At 49.3% G+C, this 17510-nt stretch overlaps 1 protein-coding gene across 2 annotated transcripts in view; it reads left to right on the top strand.

Moving 5' to 3' along the window:
• Positions 1-17510, top strand: part of ASTN2 (astrotactin 2) — a 1019535-nt gene that overhangs the window by 739245 nt on the left and 262780 nt on the right. For both annotated transcript variants that reach the window (XM_018052685.1, XM_018052684.1), the window contains exons 14-16: positions 920-1044; positions 4960-5064; positions 8006-8185. In XM_018052685.1, coding sequence (XP_017908174.1) covers positions 920-1044; positions 4960-5064; positions 8006-8185 — 410 coding nt within the window. The remainder of the gene's footprint in view (positions 1-919; positions 1045-4959; positions 5065-8005; positions 8186-17510) is intronic.

Raw genomic sequence — 17510 nt, 5'->3', positions numbered from 1 at the left:
CTAAGGCAAGCTCACCACCGCTCAGTGACAGGCTGTTCCAACTTCAAGCACACCTATTATCTAGAAGATTGAAGCCCGTTTCCCTGCAATGCATAGTCACCCCTTTCCCCACACCTTAAGGCTACCTTTGCTCAGGGTTCAGTGCCCTGAGGTCACCCTGAGGTCTGTCTGCTGTTCGCTGGGGTGGTCTTGCAGTGAAGGGACAGAGGCACCTGAAGAAGCTGGGACAGAGAGAGCGCTGGCCTAGGAGTGGGGAGATCCGGTCTGGCATCTGAGCCATTGGTTGTCCGTGACAGTTCCCCGTCCCTTCTCCAGGTTTTAGTTTGCCCATCTCTGAAGGGAGACGTCCAGTCTGAAAGATATCTTAGGATCCTTTCACTTGAGCATGCAGACAGCCATTCTCTCCAGCTCAGTCTCAAGCACTCCACGCTGTCCTCAGTCCCCTCTCATGCTGGCTCACTGTCTTCACTGCTTATGTAAGGAGACGTTTCACAGCCAAATATACAGTGTATAGAACATCAGACTGTGTCCTGAGCAGCTGGCAGCTTTATCGCATTAAATGTTTCATACTACCCTGAGATCTCACTTTTATAGACAAGGAGACTGAGGTTCCGAGTGGACCAGCAGCTTGCTCTCAAGATTGTGCAGCTAGTGAGTGGTGGGCCGGGATTCAAGCCACAGCCTGCTGGATTCTAGAAGCTGTCATGAGCACTCTGTTCTCGGAGCTGGATTCAGGGAGCCAGAGGCCTCCATCCCAGCAAGCCTGTCACCCCGCCCCCAACTCACCAGTCTCTCCTCTGACTTGGAGCTTCCTGCCCTCCTGCCCCACAGCCCCCTTGCCCTGCCCACCCACCCCACTACACCCCCAGCCCCCAGCCTCTGCTTCCTCGACCTGGCAGTCTCTCTCTCCTCTCCACAGGGAAAACAACTTCATCAAGGACTTCCCGCAGCTGGCCGACGGGTTGCTGGTGATCCCGCTGCCGGTGGAGGAGCAGTGCCGGGGGGTCCTCTCCGAGCCCCTCCCGGACCTCCAGCTGCTCACTGGTAAGACACACAGATACTGGATTCCTGCCCTTTGCGCCCCCCCGGCCTTCCCCCGACCACACACTGGTCTCCAGGATCAGCTGCTCAGCACGTCCAGAATGGACCCTGCCAAGCCGCTGTGCTAGCGAGGGATGGGATGTAAAAGGGACCTGCCATTTCTAGGGCTCTTAGGGGCAGTGAAGAACCAGGGGCTTCCCTGAGACTCCAGACTCTGAGCCGAGGCTGGATTCACCCTCTCGGCAAACTTCAGTAGGCAGCGCGGTGTTATTAACCGCAGTCACCAGGCTGCACGTGGGATCAGCAAGCACACCCACCCCCAGAACTGAACCTCTGGACCCTTTGGCCAGCCTCTGCTCATCACCCTACCCCCACCAACCATCCTACTCTCAGCTTTTATGAGTTCAAAGGTTTTAGATACCACAAGGAAGTGAGATCCTGCAGTTCATTTTTTTTTAATTTATTTATTTTTAATGGAAAGATGCTTTACAATATTGCATTGGTTTCAGCCACACATCAGCATGAATTAGCCTTAGGTATATGTATGTCCCCTCCCTCTTGAACCTCCCTCCTACCACCCACCGTTTTCCGCCTCTCTTAGCCATACCAGGGAACACACTGGAGTCATGTCTAACGAGATGGATGAACCTAAATCCTATTATACAGAGCGAAGTATGCCAGAAAGAGAAAAACAGATACTATGTATTAACACGTATGTATGGAATCTAGAAACACGCAGTTCATGTTTAAGTCATTTAAAATAGAATAAGGGGACCTTCCCCGCCCCAACCCCAACCAGGAGTCTCTTTCACTTAAAGCACATCAGTCATGCAGCTTGTTTTCTGGGCACTGAGCCATCCTGTAGGGTGGGTATTATTTTTCTCATTTTGTAGATGAGGAATCCAGGCTCAGACAGGTGAAGGAAGCAGCTCAAGGTCACACAGCAGATCTGCCAGAACCGGAACCAGCTGTGGCTCCAGGTCCTCTGCCCTTTTTCACTCCCCTCCGCTGTTCCCTGCAACCGCTGCCACCCACAACCTGTGTCACCCCTACAGGGAAACACTCTTTGGCAGGCTCTCCTGAAGCCTCTGTTTTCTGCCCCACTGCAGGCCGCCCTCTGCTCCTGCTCATCTGCTCCCAGTCCTTTCTTGCCCTTTTATGAGGGACTTTTCCAAGCTGTAAGGGCCCTGGCTGCCTGTGTGATACAGAACGTTGTGGTTCTGCACTAGTGGTACAGACTCTTAGGGTTATTTGTTTTGATTCGGAGTTCCTTAATAAAAGAACTGTTACATTTTAAGAGTTAATTTTTGTTTTTGTTGTTCATCAGAAAAAACACCCCTCCCCATCCCGGGGCTTCATGTCACTCCTAATCCTTGGGTGGTGATCTAGGACAGGATCAGCTAAGAAGGGGGTCAGTAGTCGAGTAAGACCAAGGATGGTTTGTGGTCAAGAATGAGAGGCAAGAGGGCGAGTCAGTAAACAGATATTTATTGAGAGTCTGCGATATATCAGGGTCTGTTTTGGAGTATTGGAGCCTCTATTTACCAGGCTGTGCAGGAGTAGGAATAATACAGACCATGGCCTTGACCTCAAGAAACTGGCATTTCACTGAAAGCGCTTATATTCCAGGTGGAATCCAGTATGGGCCAGGAGTGGGGAAAGTGTAGGATGGAATGATGATCACTTACAGGGGAGGTTTAGGGAGGGAATGAGGGCAGAGAAGTTGGTCTTGTAAATGTTTTGATAATCAAAAGAGGTAGGAGGTTTGGGGACTTTTGTTTTTGTTCATTTGATGTTGCTGTTGCTTTTGTGTTTTGTTTTTCCCTTTTGGACACTATGGTGCTTAGTCGCTCAGTCTTGTCCGACTCATCGCAACCCCATGGACTATAGCCCACCAGGCTCTTCTGTCCATGGGGGATTCTCCAGGCAAGAATACTGGAGTGGGTTGCCATGCCCTCCTCCAGGGGATCTTCCCAACCCAGGGATCAAACCCAGGTCTCCCTCACTGCAGGCAGATTCTTTACCATCTAAGCCACCAGGGAAGCCCTTTGGACACTAAAGCACCAAGTACATAAGCTGCATCAACAACCTGCATTGAAATGTCTGCTTTGTTCCTTGGAGATGGCCCTGGTTGCCAATACCCCCTCCACGTCTGCTCTGAATTAGGACGGGCAGTCACAGATGGGGCAGGGACTTTCCTGGTGGTCCAGCAGTTAGGACTCTGCACTTCCACTGCAAGGGGCCAGGGGGTAATCCCTGTAGGGGAACTAAGATCCTGTGTGCTGAGGCACAGCCAAAGAGATAATAATAATTAGATGAAACAAGGTTAAACATTTAGAAAAAAATAATAATAGGTGGGGCGGAGGCTGCCTGGGGCTGCTGTCTAGTCTCCCCATGCAGACTGGTTCCTTCACCCTGAGCCGAAACACAGGCCTTTCCTCCTCCCCCACCCTCTCCCCTTCTCTCCCCAGTGTCTGCAAAGGAAGGGCAGGGCAGGCAGAGCAGACCAACAGAGAGGACATATTTCTAACAAAACAACCTCGCTCCAGTGGACTTATCTTTGGGGATCATGAATATTTTACTTTAAAATGAAAGCCTCTAAAAAATTACATTATTTCTGAAAAGGCTAGGGAGGAAAAAAAAAAAAAGAAGAAGAAGAAGTTGACAGTAATGGACAACTTTAATACCACAGGAATGTCCAGGAAGAAATCATTTGTTCCAATGAGATTCTCATTTTAATCTTGGTATCAAATACCTCTTTAAGTGCCTCCGCACCAGGGGACAAGAGAAAAGGATGGAAAATGTGCCTGCCATTTGCTGAGGATATGTAACAACAGAAATAATAACTGCTGATGTGACTAGCATTTCTTTTTCATGTCTTTTTTTTTTTTCTGATTACAAAAAAGGGAGTCTGCAGTGCTTAGAGTAGAAAATTTAGAAAATGGAGATGAATATAAATCAGAAAACAGGCATCTTTTAGGCATCCACTTGCTAACCAAGTTAACCACTTGCTAACATTTTGTTGTGTTATTTTTTTTCTTTGTTTATGTTTTGTCTATACCTGGGTTTCAAAAAATGTATTCTATGAAACTTGAGTGTCAGTGGGCCCTAGAAACGGGGCTCCTCGGCCGAGACGTTTGCAAAATGCCGCGCGCCGTCTTCATGTACCTTTAAAATGTACATTAATTTATTCACGGAGCTGAGAAATTATACAGTCTGTTTTTTAAATCTTGTTTAACTTTGTTTAGCCAGTGTTTCTTGGTCTTGTTTAAAATGGGAAGCTTTTGTGTGTGCACACAGGTATTTTATGAGACATCAAAGGACATATCATGTTTCCGTGTTAGGAAATAACAGTCTGTACAGAGTGGGCGGACATCAAAGGTCAGCTAGTGAGCGTGCGAGGCTCTGCATGGGCTCTCTGTCACAACTGCTCCGCTCTGCTGTCACTGTGCAAAAGTGGCCTCAGGAATAGGTGATGCGTGGGCCCCCAGTGCACGTGTCGGACATTTCGAGGTTACCATAAAGCTTCCACTGCTCTTAGTTCATTTGAGTCTCATGATACGCCTACTTAAAAAAGGTCAGCCTAGGTAGCCATGGGATCAGAAGGGGAAACTGAGGCACCGCAGTGTCTAGCGCCCCATGGCAAATTGCCTCTGGGTTAAGTAGAACCAGAAACCCACTCTTGCCTGTAGGGTAAAGGGGCCATGTGAGCTCTAGAGCAGAGAGAAAAGGGCGGCTTGAGGCTGAGGTCAGAGGCCAGGAAGGAAGAGGCCCGGAGGCGGGGTGCAGATCCCACCGTTGGCCCAAGAGGGCTGATCTTAGAAGAGGGGGCCGTTCCCCAGAGCCCAGGGCTGCAGGGCAGGGTTGTGGGGTGAGGCCTGTAAACATGGGGCTCACGTGACCTTCTTCCCTCCCCAGGAGACATCAGGTACGACGAGGCCATGGGGTACCCCATGGTGCAGCAGTGGCGGGTCCGCAGCAACCTCTACCGCGTGAAGCTCAGCACCATCACCCTCTCGGCAGGTGAGCCCCGCCATCCGCAGCCAGGGGACTTGGCGTAATTCAGCACAGTCCCGGGGCATGCCAGGGCCCATGCTGGCACTGGGGATGGCTGAGGAATGAGGCCTCACCCCCTGCCATCAAGGAGCTCACAGGGAGGGTGGAAGGACAAGCAGACAGATGGTGACGGCCACACGTTGTAGGAGGTCAGTGCAGTAATGGGGCCGCTGTCCATTCTGGGAAGTCAGAGGGGCTCCTGGGGAAGGGGGGCTCTGCACAGGGTGTGACAGTCTTGCTCACGCTTACATTCTCGAAGTATTTCAGGCATGTGGATTCTTTCAGGCACTGATTCCTCTAGTCTCTCCTGATTTCCTTTCCTGCCCATCTCCTCCTACTCAGCAATAATGCATCCCCGCCCCCCCACCAACACACACACACACACACACACACACACACACACACACACACACACACACACACGCACTGTTCACACTTTGCCCACATGAATCTTTCCCCGTGATAGGGATGGCTTATAATTCTCAAATGGGACATTTAGTTTCAGACTTCCAAGTCTCAGACGGGACTTACAGTTCTGAAAATGGGACATTTTCTCTCTTGGCTTTGTGACTCTGCATACGCCCTTCCCTCTGCCTGGACCTCCTTGCATATCCTGGGGGAGATGCCTCCCCCATTATCTGTTCCCCTGGGAATAATGCAAGGAATTCCCTGTGCTCAACTGCTGATGTTAAAGCACTAACACAGGTACTTGATTCGTATCAGAATCCTGTCTGTCTGCTGCACCTCAACTCTGACCTGTGAACTGTGGATAGGGCTTGGATCCTGTTTATTCCTGTGCCTTATATTCCTTTTGGTTCTCCTTTTTGATGAAGGAATAAAAATTAAACAAAACCGGAAAAGGAATGGGTAATGGACTTTGGAAAGATGAGGCCCAAACTTGGATTTTTCTACCCTGACTTATTCATAACACTGCCACTGGGTTATTGTCTGAGTGTCTCCTGATTATCAGCCAGCTGCTTTCTTATCTTTTTTCTTTTCCAGTATCACTTTGTTCATGAGCACCATGGAACTCTTTAGCCTGGGTATTGGGGAAGTGTAAATAGTAATTATGGCTGACACCAGCCAAGCGCTTTATAATGTTTTGTATCTTGGGACTTACATCAGTCTCAAGAGGAAGGTATTCTTTATCCCTTTATTTTTCAGATAAGGAAATCAAGGGTCAGAGGGGTTACGTTGCCCAAGGTCACACAGCTAGTAGGTGGCGGAACAGGAGTGTGTCGAGGATTTGATGGCAGTGTTGTCTGCCTAGAGCCACAGGGCCTCTCCGTGGTGTTCTTCATTACTGAGCAGAAATCGTCTCATTATTGGCTCTGTTGCAGTAATTGCCCCATTGCGTGAGTTGACGGGTTGGTAAGAGGGGCTGTTCTAGGCAAGTGCCCATTCTCTGAGCCCTGTCCTGTGTTCACCACCATCTATACCTTTCCACCATGCTTGTGAACAACTGCCATGTTCCTGTTACAACTACAAAAGTGTATCTGCTTTAATTAATCAATAATGACGCTCCCGAGAACCCCCTTGTAAACCAAACGTTTGCAAATCAGAGCTCATTTTCAGTGTTGAAGAAACGCTTGGTCTTTTACATTTTACTTCGATGTGGCGCGGAGTCGGTTGTTCTTATTCTCATAATGGAGTCGGTGCACCTGCCGTGTCTGGAAATTGTGGTGGGAAAGGACACGTGTGCAGATTTAGAGACAAATGGGGCAGACCTTCTGCTTTCAAGGTGATGCCTGTTGAAGGTACAGGAAGTAGGTGCCCCAGGCTGGGATGGTGTGAAAAGCTTCTTGGGGGAGAGATGACTTCCTGGGGTCTGGAAACATGGGTGTGACTCAGAGAGGAAGTGGAAGACCATTCCAGGTAAATGGTGGGGGGTGTGTGTGTGTGTGTGTGTGTGTGTTCGGAGTGGGGGAGAGATATAAGTGAAGAAAGTGTGATGGAAATGCCAAATCACATTCAGGAAAAGTAAGAAAACAGATTTGGCCAGAGGTGAAGCCCAATGTATGTGCTCATGGAGATGAGCTTGGAGCCCTGGTAAGATAAGGTCACTGGGCTTTATCCAGAGCACAGAAGAGCCCGGAAGGTGTTAAGGCTCCTGAAAGCGTTGCTTGGTGACCTGCCTGCAGGAGGAAGAGGGCAGGCGGTCAGTGGGCGCTGAGTGATGGCCGTGCAGGCCCTATCCAGGCACTGGGGACTCAGGCCCCTTTGGCATAGGACTAAGGACAGTGGAGCAGCAAGGAGGCCCTTGACAATGGCAGGAGAAAGAACAGACCATTGTCTTGGAGACAGAAAGGGAAGTGAGGTTCTAGGAAGCTAAGCCAGGGATTACATCTGAGGATACCGAATGTCTGCTGAGCCTGGGCTAGTGCCGCCCCTCGGGCTCCAGCCGTGGACAGTTCAGGCCCAGGGTAATCGGGTATGTGAGCAGTGTGTGCACTTCGGGGTGAGGACAGAAGTCGGTTGGCATCCTAGCTCCTCTGGCTGGAGGACCAAGGCAAATCACTTCCAGTCTCTGGCCTTTGACTTGCTTATCTACTGGACAGGGCTCATTATGGCTGGGACTGCAGGGCTGGACCGAGGTTAAACTAGACTAAGTGGCTGGGACACCTGGCAGCGTGCCCGCCACACGCTGGCTGCTCAGGAGACCGCAGCTTTGATTTTTCCTGATTGTGGCTTTTGGGTCGCCAGCGTCTGTCCTTCCTCTGCTGTTGGCTCCCTCTTGGTGGTGTCTCGTGTGTCCACCAGAGAGAGCAGTCTTGGCCAAGTAAGGGAGAGATACCATATGCACATTTGGCCGATGCTATGGTGAACAAGGTACCAGATCTGGGCTTGCCATTTGCCGGGCGCCAGCCTCCCAACTCTGACCACCTCCACATGCTCCTCCTCTGTCCAGGCTTCACCAACGTCCTCAAGATCCTGACCAAAGAGAGCAGCCGGGAGGAGCTGCTGTCCTTCATCCAGCACTATGGGTCACACTACATCGCAGAGGCCCTCTACGGCTCCGAGCTCACCTGCATCATTCACTTCCCCAGCAAGAAGGTCCAGCAGCAGCTGTGGCTCCAGTACCAGAAAGGTAAGCCTGCAGGGCTTGCTGGAGGTGGCGGCCAGCTGAGACATGGAGGTCAGGCTGCTGGGGAGATAACTGAGCTCCCTGGGAGCCAAATCCTGGCTCTGCCACAGAGAAACTGAGCGGCCGTAAGCAAGTCCCTGCGCCTCTCAGGGCTTCATGTTCACCGGGGATGGAATGAGGGACCGTGTGACGATTCCTCGGGATTCTTTCAGTTCGGGCGTTTTCTGAGGCCCCAGGGCGGATTCCAGAACTCTGGCCTTCTACTGAGAGTTCCTTGTCTCCCACTCTGTCCTCTCAAAACCACTGCCAAGGTCAGGAGGCTGGGGAAACTGTAGGGGAGGGGAGAGCTGTCTCATTGACACCTTCTCTCCGTGCTTCTTGGAAGAACCTAAGGGGAGCGCTGGCTCCTTTGGGAGTGACCAACTCATGTCTGAGGGGACAGTTTCAAGACTCTGCCATGGAGATGCCTTTACCCTCAGGCAGGGTCACCAGGTCTTATTTCCCTCCATTTCTCATCTATTTATCTGAAGCAGGAGACCAACCTCTGTCACTCTCCTTGGAAAATCTGTCCCCTTCTCACCTCAGTTTTCCCTTCCTGTGAAATGGGTACTTTGGCTATTCCTGTCTACTTCCTACATTAAAGGGAAGTAGTTTATACGATAACATTTTGAGAAAGGTGGAAATATGGCATACATTGTGTATTATTATAGCAGTTCCATGTAGTCACAGACTCATTTCACCGATGAAAAAATGAGTGTCGGATACGCCAACAAGTCAAGTGCCCTGGGGACACATAGCTAATACGCAGCAGGGTGAAGATCACTGTCTGTTATCATTATTACTATTCTTATCAATTAATTTAAAAAGAGAGGCTCTCGATCGATGGGAAGGGTGAGGAGTGATGTTAAAAATGGGCTTGTACCTTCTCCATGTGGTCCAGCCACATGGCCTCCAAGAACCAAACCAAGCGTAACTCGTAAAACCAGAGAATGCAGGCGCTGGGAGGGATCTGACAGTTCTCACTGGGCTCAGCACTCTCGTTTTGCAGCTGGGAAAACTAAGGCTGAAAGGAAAGAAGAGTCTTGCTCAGAGTCCCTCAGCCGCCCTGGAGAGGGCTCTCCATTCCCCGTCTAGGTCTTCTCCTGCTGCCCCTCATCCCCGGCTGATGGAGCTCCTGCCTTTGTCCTTTCCGGACCCTTCCCTTGGCACCCTCCACCCCGTCATGGTCCCGCCCCGCCTTCCCTCCTGTGTGCAGCTGTGTGGGGCACGGGGTGGTTTATAGGCGCAGGGGAATAATTGAGTTGTCTGGGAATGGCTTCGTTTTATGGCTGTGACAATGATAGTCTTTAAGGAAGTGCATTAAATCAATAGAAGTCTCACTGTGCTACCCTATAAATAACGTGACACATCATTAGGCAGAGCAATAAGCTCCTGGACTTCGAAGTAATACAATTAGGTTATGTTTATAAAAGCCTTCCTCACTGTGGCCACGGAACTAATTTGCTTCGTCCTGCATTCGGGGCCCGGGACATGACTCTCAGGCTGCACCCCACCCATAGCCTTCCTCAGCTGCTTCCAGGACCTGGACTTTTTCACTCCAGAAAATGCCATTCCTTGTCCAGTGGTTTATGACAAGTAGGATGGGGAGAGGGGCAGACAGAAGCTGGCACAGCCACCAGGGGTCCCCTAAAAGACTCAAAGAGGTTTCCAGTTTGCCACAAACTTGCTGGCTGAACTTGGTCCTGTAGCTTTGCCTTCTGGGCTTACAAGGCAAAGGTACTTTTCCCTCCTCTCTCCCATATTGGCTTGCAGAACAGGGCGATAGTGAAAAGTGAAAATGTTAGTCGCTCAGTTGTGTCTGACTTTTTGCGACCCCATGGACTGTAGCCCACCAGCCTCCTCTGTCCATGGAATTCTCCAGGCAAGAATGCTGGAGTGGGTAGCCATTCCCTCCTCCAGGGGATCTTCCTGACCCAGGGACTGAACCTGTGTCTTCTGCATTGCAGGCAGTTTCTTTACCGTCTGAGCCAGGGAAGCCCCAGAACAGTGCAGTGACGCACTGTGTTAAGACGGCTTAACTGACCTGTGTGTTTCTTCCTCTCTGTCTTTACCTGAGGTGACATCAAACACTGTAGGTTTACTTTTTAAATTTGGAAGTGATGCTGGGGAGGAAGTGGTAGAGAAGCTGGAAACTTTCCCCTGAACGATGGAAAAACTCTAGACTTACAGCGAGTTGAGGTGTGTCTCTTCTCTCCCCAGCCACCTCTGTGTCACCAACATCTGTGTGTCAGCTGTGTGTCACTGACATCTGTGAGACCAGGGCTCACTGGGGACCAGGCCAGGATGAATCTGGGGTTGGAAGCTGATCGCTCTGGGGGCAGAGCTTGTGGGGAAGAGGACAGATGAGAACAAGGTCAAGCGGGACAGTTGTCTTTGTTTAGTTGCTAAATTGTGTCCAACTCTGCAACCCTATGGACTTAAGCACGCCAGGCTTCCCTGTCCTTCACCATTTCCTGGAGTTTGTTCAAACTCATGTTCATTGAGTTGGTGATGGCATCTCATCCTCTGTCGCCCCCTTCTCCTCCTGCCTTCCATCTTATCCACCATCAGGGTCTTTTCCAATGAATCAGCTCTGTCTCTTCAATCCCATGGCCTCTGGAATGAAAACCACAATCACAGAAAACCATCCAAACTGATCACATGGATCACAGCCTTGTCTAACTCACGGAGACTCTGAGCCATGCCAGGCAGGGCCCCCCAAGGTGGATGGGTCATGGTGGAGACTTCTGACAACATGTGGTCCCCTGGAGGAGGGAATGGCAAACTACTTCAGAATTATTGCCTTGAGAACCCCATGAACAGTATGAAAGCCTTTTTCAAGTGGGACAGAAAAGATTTCAAGTCCTGGTACCTCTTCTTACATCCCTGTCAGGAAACCTCAGGCAAAGTAATTTCTAAGTTTCAGAGAGAAGAGACCAAATGGGGCATGTATGACAACCACAGACATTGTCCAGCCCTTCACAGTATACAGGCCTGCCTTTGGTCTTTCCACCTACGCCTTGAGGCAAAAAAGGCAAGAGGACCCACCTCTCATCACTGTGAAGGGGGATCTGAACTCAGAAGTGATCGGGGGCTTGCTGGACCACACAGGGTGTTACTGAGTGAACTAGGGTTTAAATTCCAACCTGAGTCCAATGTCCCGGTCTTTCCAGGTTTACTAATTAATGGTGGGGCTCTGGTCGCTGTCGTGATCCAGACACTAGAGATCATGGAAGGTCGAGGGGGTTGGGGTGAATGTGCCTGATTGAAATATCTCCCATGAGAGCTTCACTCTCATTCCCATAAGTGCTTCTAAGTGTGCATTCCATAGAAAAAGAAAGTCACATTGATCACTCATTACCCTCTGGTTCACTGGTATTTCCTAAGTGCTTCTTCACTGCAGACCTCGTGCTGTGTGCTGGGGCATTACAGTAGGCAAGACGTGGGTGCTGTCCACACGTGGGTTCAGCCTGTATGAGCCTTCCAATACTTAGTCATTTTTGTGATAGACTGTTTTATTTTTGATCTACTGATAGGCAACCGGAGAAAGGCAGGTGGCTGGTGTGCAGTCGGGACCTCAGTCCCTGTCACACGGTGGCCCGTGTCTTTTGTTTCATATGCGAGTTCTGATCAGTTGAGGAGTGGCTTGTCTAGACACTGTGTGGAGGTCACCGGGGTCATTAGAAAAGAACGCTGTGATCAGTTAGCAGTATCTGCTCTAGATGCAGAAAGGGGAAGTGGTGGTTGACACTTACGTATTGCTTCCGAGTAATAGGGCGAAGTGAAAGCTAGAATAACAGACCCAGCTTCTGATGCAGATTCCAGAGAGACACTGGGGATGCCAAGGAGGACGGGAAAGATCCAGGCAGGGAGGAGGGGTTTCCTGTCACCGAGGGGATATTCCGGGCATTCCACCAGTCTGAAGGGGACTGGAGCGCTGGACAGGTCAGCTGGATGGTGCTGGCAGAAGCCAGGGACAGCTGGACCTCAGGAGGCAGCTAGAGTAGCTGAAGTCATCCCGGGAAACTCCCAGCCCAGGCGCGGTTCCCTTGGAAGCTCTTCAGTCTGCTACTTTCCCTCAGCTATCACCTGTGCGCCCAGGCCAGGCTCCAAGTGCCTTGTGAGGTTTTTAGTTTCTTGTCCCAGCTTAATATTTTCACTCTGTGCTGCTGTGTTCCTGATACACCTGCATTTTGAGAAGCTACCTTTCTCTTAATCAGGGCTTCGTTTCCTTCTTTGACTTGGTATTCATACACTTCCCTTGACACATGAGCCTTAGGATGAGGACTCTTTATATAAAGTTATGGTTCTTCTGGCTGTCTTGGATAAAGACTTCCTCGTTTGGAAATAAAAGACAAGTTTTGCAGTCAGATGGACCTTGGTTCCCATCCCTGTTTCCCTCTTACAAGCTGTGTGATGTTGGACGAATTGATTCACACTCTAAGATCGATTTTTCCACTTTTAAGACATGGGATCCAGTGAGACCATAGACCCATCAATGATGACTCATCTAGCAACGAGCTGGGCCCTTAGTTGTTATCTTGATACAGTCCACTCCTTCCACTGGTGGCTGCCGCATGCACTTGGTAACAGTGATCTCACGTGTGTGTGTGTGTATGTATGTATGTAGTGCACATGTGTGTCTACGGGGGCAGGGGGAGATGCGGCTACTAATTTACTCCCCTCTCTTGTCAGCTGACTTAGGACCAAGGACAGGGGTAGATTGAGAGGGGCTCCTGGGGTAGAGCTGGTGAGGGAGGGAGCCTTAAAGCTTCACTAGGAAGACATCAAAAGACTCCCGTAACCCTGCCCTTTTGTTATGCCCTTTTGTTATTCCCTATTCTGAAGGGATGGCGATGCATGCAGAAATAACAAATCTGGTAGGTTTCCTGAATTTGCAGTTGCTTCTTTTGCATGGAGAAAGTAACTATGGAAGATAAAGGATGTATGCATGTAAAGGAATTGTCCGTTCTGTGTGTGAGAGAGAGAGAGAGAGACAGAGCAGAGAGAGAGACAGAGAAAGACTGAGGGAGATAGGAAGAGACAGAAAAATGAAGAGAGACAGACACAGGGAAACCAGAATCCACAAAGAGAAATGGAGGGACAAAGTGGAGAAGCGAAAATGGATGCAATTAATGTCTTTCCCAAATTTAGAGACTCGGTGACCCTGCCGAAAGGACATTCCCTGTGTGAAGGTTGGACCTCTCTTGAGTTTGCATCAGGAGAGCCTATTGCATAGAGATGTCCCCACAGATAAATGCCTGTCGCCACCTTTAAAAGATGTTTTATCTCTATTATAATTTCCCAAGACTGTCCAAGGGAATGAATTTCTGCATTTCCATTTGAATTACAATGCACTTTTGAATGTCAGCTGAAGCATACCTAGATTACTCTTTAAAGGAATTCTGGCTGTTTGAAAGGCAGCCTAAGGGGTTGGGGTGGGGGAGGAGAAGGGAAAGATGTAGTCAAGTGACACCTCCTTTTGTCAGGACAGGGGTGGCCAAGGGGCTGATGGGAACTGGAGAGCTCTCCTGGGCCTTCAGTTTCCTGCAGGAACTTGCTTCAGAGATGCCAGCTAGACATGCAGGGAGTCGATCTCAGAGCTGAAACCTGCACGGGTTCCACTTCCCTGGTGATTTAACCTTCAGGGTAGGTTTCGATTCCCGTTTGCTTACCCTTTCGCTAGCATTTGATGGAGTTGGCCACTTCCTGCTTGAGGCACCATCTGATGCTTGCTTCCTTGGCACCAGGCGACTCTTCCTGACAGTTGCCCACCTCCCTTCTGGCCTGTTCCTTCTCTGTCTCCTTCACAGGCTCGCTCTTCTCTGCCAAACGGGTCAGTGTGGTTTTGCAGGACTGCCATTGTCTCCGTGGGGACTCACAGCCATGCTGTCTGTTACCATCCCTACATGAATGACTCCCCCTTTGTGGCCTGCCTCCAAGCTTTCCTCTGATGATGTGCTCTCTTGCTAGCTCCCTGCCTGCCCAGACAGCCTAGGATGTTCCCAGTGTTCTCATGCAGAGCTCCTGCATCTGTTTAGAGGCAGAGCCACAAGCCTAGAAGCCCTCAGCATCTCCCTCTCCCTTGCTCCCGCCCATTTCCAAGCTGTAGCAAGTCTTAGCAATTGCAATTTCCAAACAGCTCTTAGAATTGCCCACTTCTCTCCACCTCACTGCTGCCATCATGGCTGGGCTGGACTCTAGCACTGGCCCCCTGCCTGACCTCCCTGCATCCACCTGAACCCCATCAGTCCAGCTGCACAGCCCTGAGGACATGGAGCTGCCTGGGTTCTCCAAAGAGACAGAACCATCAGGATAGACGGGTCGGTAGACAGATAGGTAGATAGATAAAAATATCTTTATTATATATAATATTCACATATACATGATATAGATTCCTATGATGTTTATAATACATACAATATACATGAAAGCTACATGTAACTGGTTCTGCATCTCTAGATATATACACACGGGGCTTCCTCAGTGGCTCAGTGGTAAAGAACCTGCTTGCTGTACAGGAGATGCGGGTTCAATCTCTGGGTAGGGAAGATGCCTGGCAAACAACAGCACACACGCATAGATATCCATGTATCTATATATTGCTTCCCAGGTGGCACTAGTGGTAAAGAACCCACCTGCCAGTGCAGAAGAGGCAAGAGATGTGGGCTTCATTCATGGGTCGGGAAGATCTGGAGTAGGAAATGGCAACCTGCTCCAGTATTCTTGCCTGGGAAATCCCATGGGCAGAAAAGCTGAGTGGGCTATAATCCATGGGGCTGCAAAGAACTGGACACAACTGAAGCAGCAGAGCACGTGCACACACACACACATGCACACACACACACACACACAATGTTTATCACATAAGTCAATTTCTAACAACAAACCTCTTTATATATATATATAATGTTTATATTTTATTATAGTAGAAATAATATATACAATACAACTCTTAAGAGATGAGGGTTTTGATCCCTGTGTTGTGAAGATCCCCTGGAGAAGGAAATGGTAACTCACTCCAATATTTTTGCCTGAAGAATCCCAATGAAAGAGGAGCCTGGTGGTCCACCAGGTCACAAAAGAATTGGATACAGATATGTGCACACCTCATGGCTCAATGAAGTCCACATAATAAAGTGAAGCATCATGGTATGTTTCTGAAGTGGAGATTCCCATCAAGCCTTCCTCAGATGCAAGCTCCTAGGTGCTTTGTCATTGCCCTGAGGCTCATTTCCAAACTCCTCCCCATGGCCTCAGGACCTTCTCAGGTCTGTTGTGTCCCCGTCAGCCTCCTTAGCCCCATCTGTCCCCATGCTCTGCCTTTGATTCGCACTGAGCCTCCTACTCCTTAACCATCATGTGGGTTGAAGTCTCAGCCTGGCCATGTTCACCTGTGCCAAGGTCTGTGTGCTGGTGGAGGTAGCTGAGTGTCCCTTGCCCCTCCCCTGGCCCCTTAGCCCATGCAGCTGTGTGTGGGATGGGCCTAGCTCCGGGCTGGTGTTTTTCTTGGAGGCGGTAGGAGGAGGTTCAATATGAAATGGACACTCCGGGGCCTGCAGTACGCCAGAGGAGACAGCCAACTTAGTTCTCCTCAGAATCATGCAAAACGATGATACAGGATGTGGTTCATTAAATACAAATAGGCCCAGGAGACTGCTGTTTCCACCAGATGAAATTACCAAAAGAAAAGCATTTGTATCCTGGTATAGATTGAGTCCGTCCGGAACAGAACACCCTTGTCTCTTTTCCTAACAGTGTGTCCTTCTACCCCTCTGCTTGTGCTCAGCGCGGTGCATCTCACAAAGCACTTCCACACACTGTATTGCATCCACTTCACTCCTCCCAAACAGCCTGTGAGGTTAGGTCCCTATCAGCGTTTCATGCTTGAGGAAACTGAAGCTCAGATGGGGAAGATGATCTGTGGACGTTCTAGTGGAGGTGATGGAATTCCAGTTGAGCTATTTCAAATCCTGTGATGCTGTGAAAGTGCTGCACTCAATATGCCAGCAAATTTGGAAAACTCAGCAGTGGCCACAGGACTGGAAAAGGTCAGTTTTCATTCCAATCCCAAAGAAAGGCAATGCCAAAGAACGCTCAAACTATTTCACAATTGCGCTCATCTCACACACTAGTAAAGTAATACTCAAAATTCTCCAAGCCAGGCTTCAGTAATACTTGAACCGTGAACCTCCAGATGTTCAAGCTGGTTTTTGAAAAGGCAGAGGAACCAGAGATCAAATTACCAGCATCCGCTGGATCATGGAAAAAGCAAGAGAGTTCCAGAAAAACATCTATTTCTGCTTTATTGACTATGCCAAAGCCTTTGACTGTGTGGATCACAGTAAACTGTGGAAAATTCTGAAAGAGACAGGAATACCAGACCACCTGACCTGCCTCTTGAGAAACTTGTATGCAGGTCAGGAAGCAACAGTTAGAACTGGACATAAAACAACAGACTGTTTCCAAACAGGAAAAGGAGTACGTCAAGGCTGTATATTGTCACCCTGCTTATTTAACTTCTATGCAGAGTACATCATGAGAAACCCTGGGTGGAAGAAGCACAAGCTGGAATCAAGATTGCCGGGAGAAATATCAATAACCTCAGATATGCAGATGACACCACCCTTATGGCAGAAAGTGAAGAAGAACTAAAAAGTCTCTTGATGAAAGTGACAGAGGAGAGTGAAAAAGTTGGCTTAAAGCTCAACATTCAGAAAACGAAGATCATGGCATCTGGTCCCATCACTTCATGGTAGATAGATGGGGAAACAGTGGAAACAGTGTCAGACATTATTTTTTGGGGCTCCAAAATCACTGGAGATGGTGACTGCAGCCATGAAATTAAAAGACGCTTACTCCTTGGAAGGAAAGTTATGACCAACCTAGACAGCATATTAAAAAGCAGAGACATTACTTTGCCAACAAAGGTCCATCTAGTCAAGGTTATGGTTTTTCCAGTGGTCATGTATGGATGTGAGAATTGGACTATAAAGAAAGCTGAGCACCAAATAATTAATGCTTTTGAACTGTAGTGTTGGAGAAGACTCTTGAGAGTCCCTTGGACTGCAAGGAAATCCAACCAGTCCATCCTAAAGGAGATCAGTCCTAGGTGTTCATTGAAAGGAACGATATTGAGGCTGAAACTCCAATATTTTGGCCACCTGATGCGGAGAGCTGACTCATTGGAAAAGACCCTGATGCTGGGAAAGATTAAAGGCAGGAGGAGAGGGGATGACAGAGGATGAGATGGCTGGATGGCATCACTGACTCGATGGACATGGGTCTG

Source organism: Capra hircus, chromosome 8 (genome assembly GCF_001704415.2).
Source record: "Capra hircus breed San Clemente chromosome 8, ASM170441v1, whole genome shotgun sequence".
NCBI classification, from domain to species: domain Eukaryota; kingdom Metazoa; phylum Chordata; class Mammalia; order Artiodactyla; family Bovidae; genus Capra; species Capra hircus.
The sequence above is the reverse complement of the archived record's forward strand: the minus strand, read 5'-3'. Positions and strand labels throughout refer to the sequence as shown.